Here is a 21,398-nt window from a genome sequence, read left to right as displayed (position 1 = left end):
ACCCTTGATTTTTTTAAAAAAAAAATTGCACGATTTACCCTTATTAATGCAATTTTTTGAGCACACTCATGTTGAGGCAATGACGGAGCTAGAATTCTAAAACTACTCGGGCTAAAGTTTTAAAATCTAAAATTGTTTAACCTTTGAAATCGAACCACCCGGGCTACTATCAAATTAATCCAAAAATTTCCAAATTAATATATATAAAATTTTAAAAAAAAATTCCGGCCACCTGGGCTAAAGCTCGTGTGCCACTGTGTTGAGGATAAAAAAAATAATTTTTAATAATTACATTGAATGTGCGAAAATATTCATTTAATGAACAGATTCACTCAATACATCCGAATATAATTTTTCAGATCCACATAACAAGGTTGAGCAAGAAAAAAAAAAAAAGAAACCATGAATTTTTTTAGTAAGAAAGGATGGAATCTTTGAGCAAGATTTCACGGTTTTTTGTATGGGAAATCTCAACCCAACATTTGCTTCACGTTGGTTTCTTAACCGCAGCACGAGCAGAATTAAGTAGATCGTGTAAATTTTATAAAATGTTAAAAGGCTTGGACGTCCTATTAATTTTCATAGGATAAAATATGTATTTTCAATATTTTCTTGGAGATTTTGGTGAAAATAGCTATTTTTTAATATTATACTAGAAAATAGAAATCCAGTTATCAGCAAAAAATTTCTATATTATAAACTACTTTCAAAAATAGTTGTGTACGAATTATATCATACAAATATATAATTTTGGTTTATGTGTTTTTGTCTCTTCGTAATTTACATAATCTATGTTGACAAAACCAGGTTTTTGTCCAATAAATTTTAGAGTAGGTCTCTTATGAAACGGTCTCACAGATCTTTATCATAGGTGACCTAAATAAGAGACTCGTCTCACAAAATTGACCCGTAAAACCGTTTCATAGGAGTTTTTGTCTAAATTTTAATGACAAAGACTCATATGAGACCTCCTCAATTTTAATTTATGATTATGATAATGATTATGATCGTAATCATGATGATAATTATAATTTGAGTAAAATGTTTTAATCCCTTAAAGGGTTGAACCCGAAAGAGACTCCATTTCACATGAGTCAGAGACTCATTGGCTCATGCGGAGGTTAAATCGAGAGATGTCCACGAGCTGCAGGGACCTGAAGAAGTGAGCAACATGGTCATACTCCAAAGCATAATCCCACAATATTTCAGCAGAAAATATGCTCCACACGAGAATCGAACCCGCAACGCTGAGAATAAAATATTTTAATATTTTAATGATCTTTTGCGTGTGAGGGCAAACGTAGTGGCGGGATACACCAGCGCCTCCCATGTGCATATTCTCTCGAAAAAAGGATTAAATTATGTTGAAAAACAAAATGTCAAAATTGTCAAAAAAATCAAAGATATCGTACAAAAATTATTATTTTCTTAAATCCAATGATTCATCTATAAATAGGTATATTAGTGTGCATTGGGAAATCATCCCCACTTCACTTTGATCACTCTTTCTTCCCTCCAACACCATATATAAATGGCGGAGAATCAAAGCAACGCCCTAGCACTGATTGGCAACGGCGACAACACCTTGTCGTTGGTGCAAAGACCGACCTCGGAATCGCGATTGGCGAGATTAAGTGCTAGCAAGATCACCAGCCAAGATTTTCCCGATGATTTTGTCTTTGGTGCTGGCACAGCTGCTCTTCAAGTATGTATAGTACTTGCTAAGTAGTTGCTTAGCTCGATCGCTTTTTACATTTTATTTTTATTTTCTGGATATATTTTTGCTTCTCAAAATGCCCTTGTCACATAATATATACTGATGTATTTGCACATACTCGTTATGTATCACGAAAAAGTTGATTTTCTTCATTAAAATTAATTTTGAAAAAAGTTTAATAAATTTATGAGAGTAAAAAATGAATGTTTTTTGGATTAAAATATTAATTAACTATAAGGAGAAGTCAAAAGGTGATGAATTATATAATTAGTTTCCACAAATTTTTTTCAAATAATTTGAAATTTCAAAATTAGGATGTCCTACCAAAAGACCATGTTAGTTTATCTACTCCTTTTTACTTAATAAATAAGTATAGATTATTAAAAGAGTTTCATTTGTCGAATTTCTTATTTCTTTTATCTTATTCTAGAAAAGGAAAGAAAAAAGTTTTTTTAGCCCATTGACTTGTTCATTTGGATTTTGATTTACTAAGTTTTTCAAATTTTAATTTTGATGTTAGAACCATTAGAATTTTGTGGACTAAAATTAAAAATAGACGGAGTTAGTGGATCAAAAATGTTATCCTTCTTAAAAACATCAAATATTCTTTCTAATCATTATTCAGTGAAGCATTAAACATATGGTAGGTATCTCGATCGATATTCCACTTTCTTATGTATATATATATATTTGTGATATATTTAATTATTAGGTGGAAGGAGCTTATGCTGAAGGTGGCAAGAGCTTGAGCAATTGGGATACTTTCGCACTCCGAACACCTAGTGATCTCTCAATCTCCCTTTAAATCTATAATATATTTCCTTTAAATCTATAATTATATCATTTTAATTATATTTTGATTTGTGAGCACACATGTAAGTTGGATATACAATGACATACAGGTAAAATTTCGGACGGTAGCAATCCATCTCGTGCAGTTGACGAATATCATAGATACAAGGTATTTCTTCTAGAATATATAAGTCTTTTGTGAGATGGTCTCACGGATCTTTATCCGTGAGATGTGTCAACCATATCCATATTTATAACAAAAAGTAGTACTTTTGGCATAAAATGTAATATTTTTTCAGAAATAACCCAAATAGAAGCTGTCTCACAAAAAAAGATCCATGAGACCGTCTCATATGAGTTTTTGTCTTTCTCTTTTAACAAGGCTTTCAGTCTTTCACCATGCTATGCTGGTGGGGTCCATATTTATGCACAAGAAAATTTTCATTGTTAGTAATGGATATTTATATTCTTTGCAATTTTGCTATTTTACATTGCCAAATTTCAATTTTTGTTCATTATATTATTATTTTTGACATTTTTCCAAAACAGGATTGATCATGTCATGACACCCGCATGATTAAATTGCCAAAAAATTTAAAATATAAAACTGAGAATGAAATTTGGATAACGTAGAGAACCAAAATCGTAGATCTCTTGATCATGTATGTAGCATATGTTAGTAAAGGCTAAAAGCCTGTCATGTTAATAATTCAACTTAATTTGTTGTACGTACATTTGCAGGAAGATGTGTTGTTGTTGAAAAAAATAGGTCTTAGTGCCTTCAGGTTTTCGATCTCATGGTCTAGAGTGTTGCCAGGTATTAATTGTTAGCTTATTAATTTTTATACAACCCTAAACATAAAATTTGAGATTAATTTCTTCCTAATTATTGTTGTGGATCGTTCGTTTAGGCGGAAGGCTGAGCACCGGCAAAAATATGGAAGGTATCAAATACTACAATGACTTAATTGACTTTTGCCTTTGTCAAGGTACGTAATTAACAATATAATTTTATAAAAACGACTTAACATTAATTCGTGTTTAGTTAAATAATCTGGTGCATATATATATGTACGTTTAAAGGAATATATTAATTAATTATATTGGTACTGCAGGCATTGAGCCTTACGCGACACTCTTGCACTTTGAAGTGCCTCAGAGTTTGGAAGATGAGTATGGTGGCTTCTTAAGCGAAAAGATTGTGTACGTAAAACCAATTATATATATGTGTGTATGTGTTAAATTTGTCTTGAAAAATGGAGGATGAATTAGTACTCATGTAATATACATACGTTTGATGAATATTTTGCAGGAAAGATTTTGTGGAATTCGCGGAACTGTGCTTCTTTGAATTCGGTGATCGTGTGAAACATTGGGGCTCCCTAAATGAACCATTTGCGTTTACTACTAATGGTTATGTATATGGGGCATTTCCTCCGGGTCACACCGGAGATTCGCAAACACCTCCGTCTGATGGCACTGAACCATATATTGTAGGGCATAACTTGATTCTTGCTCACGCCTATGCCGTCGATACGTATAGAAGAAACTATCAGGCAGTCCAAGGGGGGAAGATAGGGATGACAAATGTGTCCTCTTGGTATGAGCCTTACGATGATCACAGTGATAGTGAAGACTGGAAAGCTGTATTAAGAGCCTTTGATTTCGTTGTGGGATGGTAACATGCATACATAAAACTAATTCCTATCTTCTTTGATTTATTATTTATTTTTTTGAGAAAATTTAAAATAACATATAGCTAGCTATTCATTTTCATATATATAATTATAATTTTAGGTTTGTGGAACCACTTGTGACGGGCGATTATCCGGCAAGTATGAGAAAATACGTAGGAGATCGATTGCCAAAATTTACGGAGGCGCAAGCGAGTTTGGTAAAGGGATCATATGATTTTATGGGATTTAACTACTACACCGCTAGGTATATCAAAAACGATCCTAACCCTACTACTAAGTCACAATATGCAGCAGATCTACACTATACAAGCTCAAGTAAGAAAAAAAATTAGTTTCTTCTCTTATTGTTACAACAACATTATTGTTTGATCATTAATAATTGATTTATTTAACTAATTTGCAGCTACCAATTCAGCTGGACATACGATGGGTCCAGCGGTACGTAATAAACATTCTGTTGGTGTATTAATTCTGTTTCACATCGGTTTGGTAAATAGCCTGAGAGTTCCTTATATAGACAAGGGCAATCTTCACCTCTTGAGCTAGCTTTTGAGGTGAGTTAGGTCCATGTCAATTTCTAACATGGTATCAAAGCCCCGGTTCCACCGTTATGTGTTGGACGGCTTATAGTTGGCCTCACCCGTCTCATAATTGGCCACCCGTTAATATCTCCACGCTTCAATCGTTTCATTTCTGGGCGTGAGAGAGGTGTGTTGGTGTATTAATTCTGTCTCACATCGGTTTGGTAAATAGACTGGGAGTTCTTTATATAGACAAGGGCAATCCTCACCTCTTGAGCTAACTTTTGAAGTGAGTTAGGTCCAAGTCAATTTCTAACACATTCGACTGCCCTTGCTCACACTATTGGTTATATATATATAATTAATATTTATGTGGCATATAATTGCACGACAGGCCTCAAGCGCTGCTCCTTATGTAATCGTCGTGCCTTATGGCATTCAAAAGGTTTTGGCTTTCCTCAAGAACAAATACGGAGATCCTTTAATCTACATAACAGAGAATGGTAAATTAAATTAAATCATATATCGATTAGTAATTGAATTTAATTGATTTAAAAGGGACAAGTTTGTATGAATATGTAATTTGTTAAATGGTGCATGTTGTAGGTTGCCCTGATGATGTCAGGAAGAAATCAGTTTCAGAAGCTATTGTTGATGAAACAAGGGTCAAGTATATCCAAGATCATCTCTATTACGTCAAGAAAGCCATCGATGAGTAAGTAAATATTCAAAAGTTTTATATATTTTTATATATGATGAAAATGTTAACATATGGTTTTTTGGTTGTACGTGTAGAGATAAGGTGAGAGTTCAGGGGTACTTCGTGTGGTCGCTCATGGACACTTTCGAATTGGCGGTCGGATACACAGTTGGATATGGTTTGTTTCATGTGGATTTCGCGAATGGTTTAACTCGATATCCCAGGACTTCTGCTATATGGCTGATGAATTTCTTTAGTCAAAAGCTTATAACTGCAGACAGCAAGAAGAGGGCTCGTGATGTTGAAGATGCTGGGAATGATGGTTTGCCAAAAAAGCATAAATAAAATCAAGTGTGGTTTCCTGTTCTATTGTTCTATGACACAGTTTTTGCATTTGAATAAGTGGTTTCTGTATTTTTCATTTAGTATTGTCTATGGAATAAATCAAGTGTCGAGGATACGTGTTTTTTTAGTTCTTTTGCCTATCAGTATAATTTATTTATTTTTTAAAATCGTTATGCCCAACAATATATAAATTAAACTTGCTATTTGTCTTTATACGCATCTGGTAATAAATATTGTTGTTGTTGTTGTTATCCGTAAAAAGTATAATTACGGTTTATTTTAAATTCGTGTAGAGTTCATGTTCTTTGTAATGTTGGTAACACTAAGACAACATTCAACTAAATTAGTAAACTACAAGTAACTAATAAAATAAATAAAACCAAATATAATCATGCACAAGTAACTAGTACTTGTGTTGGTGCTTTAGAGCCAGATAATCACTAGAAAACATGAATTAGTTTTACAAATCAATACTAGCTAGTGATTTTTACGAAAAGCAGTAAAGAGTACTACTCAATTTCTGAACAAGTTGAGAAACCAAATTGCATCCTAAATAACTAGAATAATAAACACAATCAGATGCAACTCTCGTATGCCAAAACTAGAGAGACAAAAAAAATCTTACTATGCACAAAGTGTTGTCGATGTCTCCAACATGCACGGCAACACGGGAAAAGTAGCAACGACGAATAAAAAATTTCTTCAAAAACCTTCGAATTCTTCTGAGTAATTATTCTCTGAAATCTCTGTGAATTCAACGTCTGAAGTCTTGGTTTGTTTGTGCGAAGGAATTCTATTATAGACGAGAGTTCAAACTTGGAAAGAATTTCTTAGATAGAGTCCTAAATAATAAGAAAACCAAGTTAATAAGGAAATGACTCTTTTTAACCACACTAAATAATATCTTGATAATATTTGATAAACACCAATACTCAAAAATATCATATCAATATATTATTGAATTTAGGTAAATATTCAATCTATATATTTTCGATAATAATATTACGCCTAGAATCTTATACCATGTCGGACCTCTTGCGAGTACGGAAGGAAATAATGGAGCACAAACTGAACGTGATAAAGAGAGTGTCGCTCTGTCATTCAGAAGAAACGACACTTCATACCAGAAAAAAGATGTGTTAATCCAAGAACAAGTGGAAGAGTTGCTGAAGGCTGGACATACTGGTTTTAAAATGTGGTTTTGTTATCCAAATCCTCGGGAAAATGGCGTATGTGTGTAGACTTCCGAGATTTTAACAGAGCATGCATGTCCCAAAGACTGTTATCCTCCACCCCGGATTGATCAACTTGTTGACTCCACTGCCAGGCATGAAGTGTTATGCTTATTGGACACCTATCAGGGATATCACCAAATTCCTATGGCTAAGAAAGATCAGGATAATGTAAGTTTTTCCGCCTCAAAGGGACCTATTGCTATGTGGTAATGCCATTCGGACTTTAAAAAAAATACTAGTGCTATCTACCAAAGACTAATGGACAAGGTATTAAGAGAACAGATAGGGAATAACATTGAATTATGTGGATGACATCTTAGTAAAGACTCGGAATGCCGACCAATTCATAGCATACTCGAACCAGACGTCCCAAACCCTACGAGACTACTGATTGAAGTTAAATCCAAACAAGTGTACATTCGGGATACAAACCGGAAAATTCCGGGGTTACGTGGTCACAATAAGAGGAATCGAGGCTAACTCGGAGAAATTTTAGGGCATCATCTCTATGGGATCTCCCAGGAATGTTCAGGAAGTGCAAAGACTGTCCGAAAGAATTGCCGCACTGGCACAATTCATAGCCAAATCAGCTTATAGAAGCTTTCCTTTCTTTAAAGAACTTTGAAAAACAAAAAATTTGGAGTGACATGAACAGAGAGAGCAAGCTTTCCAAGAGTTGAAAGCATACCTGAAGGAATTACCAGTGCAGAACAAGCCAATTTGGGGGAAGAGTTTTTCATCAACCTATCTGTCACACCTCGAGTTGCCAACTCGATTCTGGTCAGTAAATAAAGAATGGACAAATTTGAACATCGAACTGCTATAAAAGCTCAGGCCATAACAGATTTTCTTGGCAAAAACCGTCCAACTACAACAGTAAGAGCAATGGAAAATCTTTGTAGATGGGTCATCTTGCCAGACAGGAAGCGGTGTCGGTATTGTGATAATCTCTCTTTGGGAAGAGGAGACCAATATCTCATTCAGGCTAGAATGTCGAGCATCAAACAATGAGGTTGAATATGAGAAACTATAGCTCGGAATCAAGCCTCTTGGAACCTGGGAATTTTTTGAGTAGTCCTGGACTCCCAACTGGCCATACAAAAAAGTAATAGAAAATTGTTATCAAGAACGAAAAGATGACAAAGTATGCTCGGACGCTTGACAATGCTAAAGACATATTTGCTGAGCTCGCTATGGACTTAATCCCACGTACCGATAATGAAAAAGCGGATCACCTAGCCCATCTGGCCAGTTTATAAGGGCCCTCCCGAGCCTGGACTGAAGAGAAGAGAAATTGTTTCCCAACTAGACCATTTGGACTATATCATAGCAGAAGTACCAAAATAAGACTGGAGATACGATACACATAAGTACTAACCAAAGAAGAACTCCCGAGCGATAAAAAGAAAGCCTGGGAGGTCAAGAGAAGAGCTCTACGTTTTGTAATGAATGATGAATCCTCTTCAAGAGATCTTACTCCCGACCCCTTCTGAAATGTTTGGGAATAGATGAAGAAAATTATTTTTTGAGGGAAATTCACAAGGGGTGTTGCGGAAATCACTTAGGAAGCATAGCTCTAGCCCAAAAGGCCTCTTGACTACCATGCAAAAAGATGCATCCATCCTTAGTTAAGTCATGTTATAAGTGTCAAAGCTAGCTACATAAACCTACAATGGTGACCTGGGGAATTCATGAGAGCAGTTGTGGAAGCTTTTATTTTTTTTATCAATGGGGAATGGACATCGTTGGACCATTCCGTATCAGCACGGGACAGATAAAGTTTTTGTTAGTAGAAGTCGACTACTTCTCTAAATGGGTGGAGGCTGAGCCCTTAGCTAGAATCGCGGAGAATGAAGTACTGAATTTCCTATGGAAAAACATTTTTTGTCGGTTTGGGATACCGCGTCGACTCGTATCGAACAACAAAAAGCAATTTTGTAGCTCAAAATTCCGAGCTTGGTGTGAAGATATGAAGATTGAACAGGGTTTCACATCTGTCACCTACCCACAAGGGAATGGGTAGCTCGAATTTACTAACAGGTCAATCTTCCAACAAATCCAATCTGACTGAAGACAACCTATGAGCTCCCTTCTGTCCTGTGGGCCTACCGCACCACAACCCAATCCAGGACGCGTGAAACCCCATAAAACATGGTGTATGGAACTGAAGAACTACTCCTCATAGAAATTGGACAAAAGAGTGCTGGGATAATAGCATATGGTACAGATAACAAAGAATTGATGGATCTAGACCCAGTTGATAATGTTGGTTCGGAGAGATCGGAACTGCCGATCTGGGACTGCTGGGAATTCGGAGCTTCCGAAGTGATCAGAAGCAACGATTGAGATCAAAAGCAGAGGAACAGTTTGGTGCTTCCGAACGCGAGATCAGAGCTTCCAATGAGTTAGGCCATGCGCACTAGTGACGTGTTGCCAGCGTTTTGACATGTAGATGCATGTATGGGATCGGAGCTTCCGAAATAGAGAGCGGAGCTTCCGATCAGGACAGTTCAAAAACATGAATGACATGCAGAGATCGGAACGTCCAATCGTGGGATCGGAACTTCCGAATGTTGCCTATAAATAGGACATCCGAGATTCAGAATCCTTGATCATTCACACTCCTTCCTCCCTTGTCTTGGTGTGTTCTTGGGTGTTTTCAGCCATCTAGGCGAAGTCCGGGAGATAGCAAGGCGCTTCCAGAGTCATAGCAAGGTGGTGCCCAGGAGTTAGGGCTTTGACATCAGCGGACATTCGACGAACGCAGGTATAGTTTGAGATGTCTATTAGTATTAGAGAGTATCTATAAGCTTAGTTAATAATTTATATCAGTAACAGTGATATAGTAATATCTACTTGTAGTCTTGGACCCAAAACTTGTACTAGAGGACTTCTTTATTAAGGTACGTAAATACTGACTGAGATATTCAGCGAGTATGTATGCTTATATGTTGCATTTATGTGTCATGATATATGTTTTACTGCTTTGATATATTATGTTGCATGTGCATATTTGATAAGTGAATTTTGTATGCATTAGTTCATGATAGATTTATGTCTATTTTGTGTGAATTCATATTATTTTTATGTGTTTTTATGTATTTTAGTGCATGTGTGTGTATTTCACTCCTTGGGTTAATTTTGTAGGAAAATATATTTTTGAAGAGTGAATTACGGACCATCTTTGTTCAAAAAATCAAATTTAATTTAGAAAGCTCCAAATCCAATCTCCATAGTTCAGATTAAAGTTCAAGATGTTTGGAAGCTTCTGTCCAAATTTCAGCTCAATCCGACGGCTAGATCTTGAGATATGAATTTTTGAAAATCGTCGCTCGGTGCAGAATTTTTGTACTGCGCGCGCGAGAATCAAGCTCGCGCGCGCGAGTTTCATGTCCAGGCCTCTGTTTTTATGTGTTGCGCGTGCGAGGCCTGTGCCGCGCGCGCGCGCATGTTCGAGGGTCATATGTGTTCCGAAAAATCCTTGTTTTGAGAGGAAATTAACTAGTAGGCGTTTCGGACCATATATATACAAGATATAACATATTTTTAAGGTTTTCGAAGTTCCAGAACACGCACAACACAGAGGAGGCGGCTACAAGGCTTGGGAGAGAATATTTCTTCTTTATTTTCTTCTTTTTATTTTTATTTTTGAATTATTATTTTTAATTATTGAGTTGTTTATTTTCAACCAAGACGGCGTGATTGGGCCGAACAAATTCATGTAGAAAACTTGGATGTTTGTTTGGGATTTTTCAGAGTTGATTTTATTTTATTGATTGTTAGATTTATATTTATCTTGTGAATAGTCTGATCAACTGTTTGCTTGCATGTTAATCGATTCCAAGTCGACAGAGGAGGTATTGATTTTGATCACTCTGATAATTAACATATTGTAAAATCGACTAGAAATAGAATTCGGTTTCAGTGTGCGGTTTGTGTGTAAACTGAATTTTCACAAATATTTAATGCATTCAAATTTGATTAGAATTACGAAAGATTAGTTCATCAATATTTGAATAGGTTTGATTGTTCTAGAAATAGTCTTTTGAACAAATTAGGAGAATTCCCGTGAATTAAGATTAAATCTGAGTCCTGAATCGACTACATGTTACAAGATTTGTTCGATACCTACGTGTGTCTTGGTTGTCTTTATTTTAATTATTTTTATCTTTAGTTATTTATATTCGTATTTCTTAAGCAGTTTTTATTTTATATTATTTTTTTATTTAATTCAAAATATTTTCTATTATTTTGTCTAGATTAAGTAAAATAATTAAATCTTGAGAATTGACAACAGTCCCTGTGGGATCGATACTTGGACTCTCAGTCCACTTTACTATTACTTGACCTGGTGCGCTTGCCAGTAGATTTTTATCAAACCGATTTAGCCGGTCAAGTTTTTGGCGCCGTTGCCGGGGACTGTTCAGTTAATATTAGGATATATTATTTGCTTGAGACTAGACATTTTTTTTTCTTGCATTTGTTTTTTTTTAATTATTAATTATATTATTTTTCTTACTTGTGAGGTACTTGGAGATAGGTCATCATCAGGTGTTCACAAGATTTGGCCAGCAATACTTGGAGCCTTTCTATGCTGCTTGGGGGAGATTCAATGATTTGGCGAACAGATTTCTATGCCATCAATTTTTGACCTACACCCTCACTCAAATTTTTTATGGTGGTTTGGATGAGACTACAAGAAGTTGGGTGGATTATGGAGTTCTGGACACTGGCAGTCAATTGTTTAGAAGAGATGAAAACAGTGCGATGCACTTGTTAAATGATATGGCAGATTTCGACTACCATTGGCATTGTGATCCTTCACTGCAGGGTTGGAGTCACCAATATCCTCCAGATATCGACTCTGAAAATTTTTCGAACCAACCACCGGAGCATCAAGAAGAGTGTGTAGGGTATTTTAAGGATCATGTGGCTCAGTTGGAGAATATTTTACGGCAACAGACAGAGACAAATCAATTCTTAGAAAGCCGTATCAAGTCTTGGAGTCTTTTGGATGAACAGATTGCGCTTCTTAGAGAACCAATTTTTGAGATCTTCCAAGAGGGTGAACTAACTGAGCCAGCGCATGAAGAAATAATTTTTGAGGAATTTTCTTGTGAAGAAGAGCCAATAGTGGGCTTGGATGAGGAAAAAACATACAAGGCTACAGATTTTACCTCGTCAATGGTCATTCCATGTACACCGTTAGAAGATTATTTCTTGCCATTGACGCCAACTCCAAAATATTCCATCCTCCATGAGCTTCAGCCTGCAATCCGAGTCTCCTTCCGAACTGATCAGTTCCGACTGAGTGTTATTGGACCGACGAGCTTCCCATGCATATATCACGCCAAGCTTGAGGGCGAAGGAAATCAAGACCCATACGTAGAGTCGTATGATTCTTACTATGGGCGGCAGCCGCTCTTTGATGGTTGCTTCTGCATAGTCGGGCTGTAGACTATAAACTTAGCGCTTACTGGGAGGCAACCCAGAGTTCTTTCCCTTGTTTTTTATTTTATTCTTGGTTTTTTTTTTATTTAATTTTTACTTCTTTCCCATTCCAGTTTGCCGAGCCTGCCAATATACACAGTTTATTGCTTCTGTCCCAGCTGATACTATCAAGAAGGAAGAGGATGCATCGAAAACCAGGGGAGTGTTATTTTTGTTCTCATTGTGTTTTTTTTCGTCTTTGCATTTGTGTGTTTGTTATGCATTATGTTCATTGTTCTGAAGCATTGAGGGCAATGCTTTGGATAAGTATGGGGGGGTAGACTAGTATATTGCATTGTTTGTTATGTTTGTGTTGCATCTGTCATGTTTTGTGTTTGTTTGAATTTAGTTTGTTTTTGTTGTTGTTTGCATTGTTATGAGTAGGATGAGTCATAATAGCCAATGATGATGAAGTTTATTTTAAAAAAAATGGTTTTTTGAAAATTTTTGCTCTTGACTGGACATGAGAAACTGTAGGTTGAACCGTGAATATTTTTAAGCACTAATGTTTGACCAGTGAATTGTAGCGAAAGATTTGATGAAGTTTCTGTCTGTTTGACCATTGCACGGCAATAGGTGATTTGTGGATCTTGATTGTGTTTTATGAATTTTGATGAGGCTCTAGTTTACACTTATGATCTTGGGCGCACCTAGAGGAAAAAAAAATTATTCAATTCCATCCGGGCCTTGAAAAGATTAAAATCCTATAAAAAAAAATTAAATTTAAGGCTAAATATGCGGGTTAAATGGGATTGATGCTCCATCCGGGCTATAGACGAGGGGATTAGAAAGAAAAAACAGAATGATTTTTCGTATCCTAACAAGTTATAGCTAAGTCAGCAGGTAATTATTGGGGCTAAAGCAATACCGGGTGCAAAATCCGGAGGTGTGTAATTTATTATCTCAAGAGAGGTGGGTTTGTCTAGAGGTCATTGGAAGGAATGTGCACTTGAAAAGTAAAACTTGCACTAATTTGTCACATGTCGCTAAGCAGTTTTGAAACGAATTCGGTCTAAGTTGTATGAAACTGGAATGACATTTCATACACACACGTTCACATTAAACCGAAGGTGTATTATGAAAAGTTGAGAGCATGTCTGTGTTTTTTGTTTTGTGATTAAACTTCTCAGAGGCTTTGCACTCTCATGAATCATCCTTACTTATGTTTTTGTTTGCATTTTATTTTTGCATGTCTTGCTCGAGGGCGAGCAAGAGTTAAGTATGGGGGTGTTGATAAGTGCATTTTGTATGCATTAGTTCATGATAGATTTATGTCTATTTTGTGTGAATTCATATTATTTTTATGTGTTTTTATGTATTTTAGTGCATGTGTGTGTATTTCATTCCTTGGGTTAATTTTGTAGGAAAATATATTTTTGAAGAGTGAATTACGGACCATCTTTGTTCAAATAATCAAATTTAATTTTAGAGAGCTCCAAATCCGATCTCCACCGTTCAGATTAAATTCAAGATGTTTGGAAGCTTCTGTCCAAATTTCAGCTCAATCCGACGGCTAGATCTTGAGATATAAATTTTTGAAAATCGTCGCTCGGTGCAGAATTTTTGTACTACGCGCGCGCGAGTTTCATATCCAGGCCTATGTTTTTATGTGTTGCGCGCGCGCGAGGCCTGTGCCGCACGCGCGCGCATGTTCGAGGGTCATATGTGTTCCGAAAAATTCTTGTTTTGAGAGGAAATTAACTGGTAGGCGTTTCGGACCATATATATACAAGATATAACATATTTTTGAGGTTTTCGAAGTTCCAGAACACGCACAACACAGAGGAGGCGGCTACAAGGCTTGGGAGAGAATATTTCTTCTTTATTTTCTTCTTTTTATTTTTATTTTTGAATTATTATTTTTAATTATTGAGTAGTTTATTTTCAACCAAGACGGTGTGATTGGGCCGAACAAATTCATGTAGAAAACTTGGATGTTTGTTTGGGATTTTTCAGAGTTGATTTTATTTTATTGATTGTTAGATTTATATTTATCTTGTGAATAGTCTGATCAACTGTTTGCTTGCATGTTAATCGATTCCAAGTCGACAGAGGAGGTATTGATTTTGATCACTCTGATAATTAACATATTGTAAAATCGACTAGAAATAGAATTCGATTTCAGTGTGCAATTTGTGTGTAAACTGAATTTTCACAAATATTTAATGCATTCAAATTTGATTAGAATTACGAAAGATTAGTTCATCAATATTTGAATAGGTTTGATTGTTCTAGAAATAGTCCTTTGAACAAATTAGGAGAATTCACGTGAATTAAGATTAAATCTGAGTCCTAAATCGACTACATGTTACAAGATTTGTTCGGTACCTACGTGTGTCTTGGCTGTCTTTATTTTAATTATTTTTATCTTTAGTTATTTTTATTCGTATTTCTTAAGCAGTTTTTATTTTATATTCTTTTTTTATTTAATTCAAAATATTTTCTATTATTTTGTCTAGATTAAGTAAAATAATTAAATCTTGAGAATTGACAACAGTCCATGTGGGATCGATACTTGGACTCTCAGTCCACTTTACTATTACTTGACCTGGTGCGCTTGCCAGTAGATTTTTATCAAACCGATTTAGCCGGTCAATATTCCAGCTTTGTCGAACCTGGTTACCCCTTTCATTGGAGACATTTTCAAATACACTTTTTCTCCAATTTTGAATGATAGAGGTCTCCTCTTTAGATCTGCCCAACTCTATCTTGACGGTATTGAGCTATCTTGAGTCGATCCCGAATAATTTTCACCTTGGCTATTGTGACTTGAATTAATTTGTGTCCATGATGGCTTTCTCTCGCACCTCATAACAGCACAAGGTTGACCTACACTTTGACTTTCGTTCATATATGGCATCATAGGGTGCCATTCCCAAGATGCTACGATAGATGTAATTGTTGTTGGAAAAATTCTACCAACGGTAGGTGATCACTCTAGTGTGAACTAAAGTTTAAAGCACATGCCCGTAACATGTTTTCAATGATCTAAATAGTCCCGTAGGTTTGCCCATCAGTTTTTAGGTGGTATGCGGCACTCAGTGTTATTTTGGTATCCATTGCTTTTGAAACTTTTCCAAAATTTTGATGTAAATCTCGGGTCTCTGTCTAAAACAGTAGCTGTTGTTGGAGGCCATCCGAGTCGGATATCCTCCCCATGGTTCCAGTTCAGAGGAAACCCTACTCAACTAGGAAATCACTTTTTTCAGCATTATCGCTTCTAAAAAAACAAATTGAAGTAGAGTGCGCTAATTTGTGGAGCAAAAACCTCACGCCAATTAGTGGTCCAACAAATTAATGGTTTGACCAATAAAATGCACTAATTAAATGGACCTGCGGCTAGACAAAACGGCTTAATTCCCTTTCAATTTTTATTTTATTTACTCTCAAAAAAAATTTATTTTATTTTGTTTTGTTTATTTATTTATTATTAATTCATTTGTTTCAATGATTGAAAACATGCAGTGTATGATGGATGTCCCGTCCTCATCGGTTTATCATAAAATTACCTTAACTTTTACATATTTTCGCATATTTTGTTTAATAAAATAAAATTATAATTCATAATATTCAATTTAAAAAGCTTAAAACATATCAAACCATGCATGTACGAATTTATTTATACCTAATGTAAAATGAAAAATAAATATTAAATTTCTCGATATAATAAATTAATTTATTATTACAAGTGGCCGGTACATATGTGTTGTGTGAGTAAAATAAGGAATAAATGTAAAATAATATTAATGTATTCATTAACATATATATATATATATATATAGAGAGAGAGAGATAGATAGAGAGAGAGGTACGATGACGAATGATTAAATATAATTATGAAAATAATGTCGGGTGGAAAAGTCAAAATGGGGTATGTGGCATTTAGGTAGTCTTTGGAAAATTAATTGTTGAACACGTTGAGGCCAAATGTGCAGCAAATATTGAAGGAATTTTCCTTCTCATTTACATGCCGAAGACGAAGGCCTTTAAATAGGTGCCTCCGCTCCTCATTTCCATCATCTCATCTTCAGTTCATTTCTCGGTTTAAAGCATTCAAATACTTTTGAGTGCATTTCTATATATATTTGTGAGATAGGTTTTCTCCTGTATTAAGAGAGTGTGTGTCTTTTTGGAAACACAGAGAGATGTTGTAATTCTCCAAATATTATAGTGGAATATTTTGGTCTTGCCCGTGGTTTTTACCCAAATAATTTTTGGGGGTTTTCCACGTAAATCTTGGTGTCTATTTATTCTTCAATTTCCATAGTTTCTATCTCGTGATGCCGCACCTGGGACCAACAAGTGGTATCAAAGCCTTGACATAAAATTTTTTAAAATTCTGAGTATGCTCTGTGGTTGCAACTTTGACTGATCTTCCACATCAGAAAAGATTTTTTGAAGATTTTATAAGGCAGGATTCTTGTAGTCAAGATGTCGGCAAAATAAGAGATAGAAAAGTTCAATGGGAGCAATTTTTTGCTGTGAAAATTGAAGGTGCAAGCAATTCTGAAAAAGGAGCGTTGCTTGGCAGCTATTGGAGATAGACCGGCGGACATCACGGATGATCAAAAATGGAACGAGATGAATCACAATGATGTTGTCAATTTGCACTTGGCTATAGCAGATGAAGTTTTGTCAAGTATCTCTGAAATAAAAAGCGCAAAAGTTATTTGGGATACTTTGGCAAAATTGTACGAGATCAAGTCACTACACAACAAGATTTTCCTAAAAAGAAAGCTTTATACTCTTCGGATGACGGAATCCTCATCGATGATCGACCATATCAACACATTGAATACTCTATTTTCTCGGCTCACATCTATGGGACATAAAATAGATATAAAAAAAAAAGAACATGCGGAGCTTCTACTTCAGAGTCTACCGGATTCATACGATTGACTCATCATCAATGTTACCAACAACGTTCTTTCGGATAATTTAAATTTTGACGACGTCTTAACTGCGGTTCTTGGAGAAGAGAGTCGTCGAAGAAACAAGGAAGATAGGTTGGCAACGTCGAAGCAAACAGAGGCTTTACCGATGACGAGAGGAAGATTTACGGAGCATGACTTCAGTGGGAGCCACAGATATGGTAGATCCAAGTCAAGAAGTAAGAAGAAAAATATTTACTGCTTTAAATGTGGCGGTAAAGGGCACTTCAAAAGAGAATGTACGAAGAGCATCGATAAAGGATCTCAAGGAAATGTGGGCAGTACTTCAGGAAGTGGTGAAATATTATTCAGTGAAGCAGCAAAAGTTGCGAAAGGCAGACACAAATTTTGTGATGCATGGATTATGGATTCAGGAGCGACGTGGCATATGACGTCAAGGAGAGAATGGTTCGATCAGTATGAACCAGTATCAAAAGGATCTGTATTCATGGGAAATGATCATGCCTTGCAGGGGCGGATCCAGGATGTTATGCTAGGAGGGGTCGTGTCAATATACACAATGATAAAATTAATTATTATATGTTTATTTATAACTTTATATAATAAGAATACAATAAATAAAAAAATAAATATCGTGATGTCTCGTATATTTAATTGATGCTTATGAAAATATGAAATGCGAAATAATTTTTTGATTTCTAAATGATGCGTTGTGTTCGTAGGTATAAAATATCATACATAAAATTAAGTTCATTAAACGAGTCAAAAATCATATAACTCGAAACTTATTTAAAATCTCGTTGAACAAAATGATACTAATGTATAAAAGAACGCCTGAACTTCTTTTTACATGCAACTCGAAATTATAAAATATACAATCTCAAAATAATAATGTATTTAATTAAAACATGATTCGATCTTAAAAATAACATGCTAAAACATTATAATAAGCATGCATAAAGTATCATAATGCATAAATTTTATAATATATATATGATTTGTGGAGTATATATATTATACTACTAAATAACATGCTAAAACAATAATTCAAATAAGCATGCATTCCAAACCTCTTGATTAAAAATAAATAAATTAGAAGAGTATGATTTTTCACTTTTCAAAATGAACATCCCTTTTTTTATTTTCATTTTTATTAATTTGAATTTTTTTATTTTATATATATATATATTTAGATGAAATCATATGTATTTTCACTTTTCACGATGAATTTTCATTTTATTTTTATTTTTATTAGTTTGAAATTTTATATTTTATATATTTTGAGAGGAAATTTAGAAGAAAAAAATTAAGGATAGAGGTTTTCACTTTCTATTTTTATTAGTTTGAATGAATAGACCATTTATTTTTATTTGTATTAGTTGAAAAATTTTTATTTTATATATATTGAAAACAATAATTTATATATTTTAATAAAAAAATAAAGGAAAAAATGAAAAAAAATCGGCACAACAGAGATTTGAACCTAAGTACTTCATGAGAAAAACTCTCTAGACTACCATTACGCCACATGGTGCATTCAGTCAATTGAGGGACCAGGTTTTATATAATACCATTTAACAATATATATATATTAAAAAAATTCAAAATTTTTGGGGGGGCCGTGGCCCACCTTCGCCCTATGGTGGGTCCGCCCCTGATGCCTTAAAAATCGCTGGGGTCGGTACCATTAAAATCAAAATATTTGATGGTACTATTCGCACCATACAGGAAGTACGACATGTGAAGGGTCTGACAAAAAATCTTTTGTCTTTGGGGCAACTGGATAATATTGGGTGCAAAACCCGTGTTGAGAAAGAGATCATGAAGATTGTGAAAGACGCGTTTGTGGTTATGAAGGCGGAAAAGGTTGCTGCAAATCTGTATGTATTGTTGGAGGAAACACACAAAGAGGCGGAACTAGCTATTGCATCAATTGGTTCGGGGGAAGAATCTACAATGTTGTGGCATAGAAAGCTCGGGCATATGTCAGAACGAGGAATGAAGATTCTCTCAGAACGGAAGCTGTTGCCGGGGCTTACAAAAGTGACTCTACCCTTTTGTGAGCATTGTGTTACCAGTAAACAACACAGAATAAAGTTTGGCACATCTACTGCCAAAAGCAAAGGCATATTGGAGATGATTCATTCTGATGTTTGGCAAGCACCGGTGGTGTCCCTAGGACGAGCGAGATATTTTGTCTCGTTTATTGATGATTTCTCTAGGAGATGTTGAGTGTATCCAATCAAGAAGAAATCAGATGTTTTCGAAGTCTTCAAAGGTTTCAAAGCGCGGGTTGAACTTGATTCTGACAAGAAAATCAAGTGTTTGAGGACTGACAATGGAGGAGAATATACCAGTGATGAATTTGATGCATTCTGTCAGCATAAGGGCATCAAAAGACTGTTCACGACGGCTTACACGCCTCAGCAAAATGGAGTGGTGGAGCAGATGAACAGAACTTTGTTGGACAGAACAAGGGCCATGTTGAGTACTGCGGGTCTACCAAAGTCATTTTGGGCAGAAGCAGTTAAAACTGCTTCTTACATCATCAATCGTTCTCCTTCAGTGGCGATTGATTTGAAGACTCTGATGGAGATGTGGACTGGAAAACTATTTGATTATTCTCGGATACATATATTTTAAAGTCCGGTGTACGTTATGTACAATGAACAAGAAAGATCGAAGTTGGATTCCAAATCCAGAAAGTGCATCTTCTTGGGCTATGATGATGGAGTAAAGGGGTTTTGCTTGTGGGATCCTACTGTCCACAAGCTTATCATCAGCAGAGATGCTATCTTCAAGGAAGATAAAGTGAAGGGAGACAAAGGCACACTGGATTCAGAAACTACTATCATTCAGGTAGAAAATAATACAGACGAAGATCAAGTTTCTTGTGAAGCAGTACCAGAGCACGAGGTAGAAGAACCAGTTGAGTCAGAGGTTTTCAAGGTGAGGCAGTCAACTCGAGAGAGAAGACCACCAGGTTGGCTTTCAGATTATGTCACTGAAAGCAATATTGCATATTTTCTATTAACAGAGGATGGTGAGCCATCGAGTTTCCATGAGGCTACTCAAAGCTCGGATGTATCCATGTGGATGACGGCGATGCAGGAAGAATTGGAAGCATTGGACAGGAACAAAACTTGGGATCTTGTTACACTACCATGAGGAAGGAAAGTTATCGGTAATAGATGGGTCTATAAGATCAAGCGTGATGACAATAACCAAGTGGAGCGGTATCGTGCAAGATTGGTTGTCAAAGGGTACGCTCAGAAAGAAGATATTGACTTCAATGAGATATTTTCTCCTGTGGTTCGAGTTTCAACAGTCAGAGTAGTATTGGCAATGTGTATGGTGTTTGACCTACATCTAGAACAGTTAGATGTGAAAACAGAATTTCTTCATGGTGATCTTGAAGAAGACATTTATATGCTCCAGCCAGAAGGTTTTGCAGAAAATGGAAAAGAGAACTTGGTTTGCAGGTTGAACAAATCTCTGTACGGTCTCAAACAGGCGCCGAGGTGTTGGTACAAGAGATTTGATTCCTATATCATGAGCCTTGGGTACAACAGACTCAGTGCAGACCCTTGTACGTATTTCAAGAGGTCTGGTAATGATGATTATATCATTTTGCTGTTGTATGTGGACGACATGTTGGTAGCAGGCCCCAACAAAGATCGAGTCCAAGAATTGAAGGCACAGTTGGCTAGAGAATTTGATATAAAGGACTTGGGACGAGCAAACAAGATTCTAGGTATGGCGACCCCGGGCTCGACTACTAAAGTACCATAATTAAACATGGTAACTAAAATAATAAGCAGCAACAACCAACAAAAAAAAAATTTAATAAAAAAGGGCCTCTCTCGATCGGTTAAACTTGACCGATCGAGCGGCCAAGAAATTCCAACTCTCGGTTTGAAGCAAAAACTAGTCTCGCTCGATCGGTGCAATTCAACCGATCGAGCGGGCATGTGTGCTCCAAAATTCCAGAATCCACTTGAGATGGTTC

At 35.8% G+C, this 21,398-nt stretch overlaps 1 protein-coding gene across 1 annotated transcript; it reads left to right on the top strand.

Moving 5' to 3' along the window:
- The first annotated feature begins 1,487 nt into the window (after nt 1-1,487).
- On the top strand, nt 1,488-5,899 carry LOC140889060 (oleuropein beta-glucosidase-like). The gene is made up of 12 exons (XM_073296761.1): nt 1,488-1,705; nt 2,430-2,499; nt 2,620-2,678; nt 3,251-3,326; nt 3,421-3,498; nt 3,625-3,712; nt 3,822-4,187; nt 4,307-4,521; nt 4,610-4,644; nt 5,122-5,230; nt 5,334-5,442; nt 5,523-5,899. The coding sequence occupies exons 1-12, from the start codon at nt 1,532-1,534 to the stop codon at nt 5,770-5,772; spliced, it is 1,629 nt and encodes a 542-aa protein (XP_073152862.1). The 5' UTR covers nt 1,488-1,531; the 3' UTR covers nt 5,773-5,899.
- Nucleotides 5,900-21,398: the final 15,499 nt, after the last annotated feature.

This window comes from Henckelia pumila, chromosome 3, assembly GCF_033568475.1.
Source record: "Henckelia pumila isolate YLH828 chromosome 3, ASM3356847v2, whole genome shotgun sequence".
Taxonomy (NCBI): domain Eukaryota; kingdom Viridiplantae; phylum Streptophyta; class Magnoliopsida; order Lamiales; family Gesneriaceae; genus Henckelia; species Henckelia pumila.
This window is presented reverse-complemented; position numbering and strand designations above follow the sequence as displayed.

Coding starts and splice junctions, on each gene's coding strand:
- LOC140889060 (XM_073296761.1), top strand. CDS start 1,532: ATGGCGGAGAATCAAAGCAACGCCCTAGCACTGATTGGCAACGGCGAC. Junction 4,188..4,306: donor TTTGATTTCGTTGTGGGATG/GTAACATGCATA, acceptor TTATAATTTTAG/GTTTGTGGAACCACTTGTGA. Junction 4,645..5,121: donor GACATACGATGGGTCCAGCG/GTACGTAATAAA, acceptor ATTGCACGACAG/GCCTCAAGCGCTGCTCCTTA.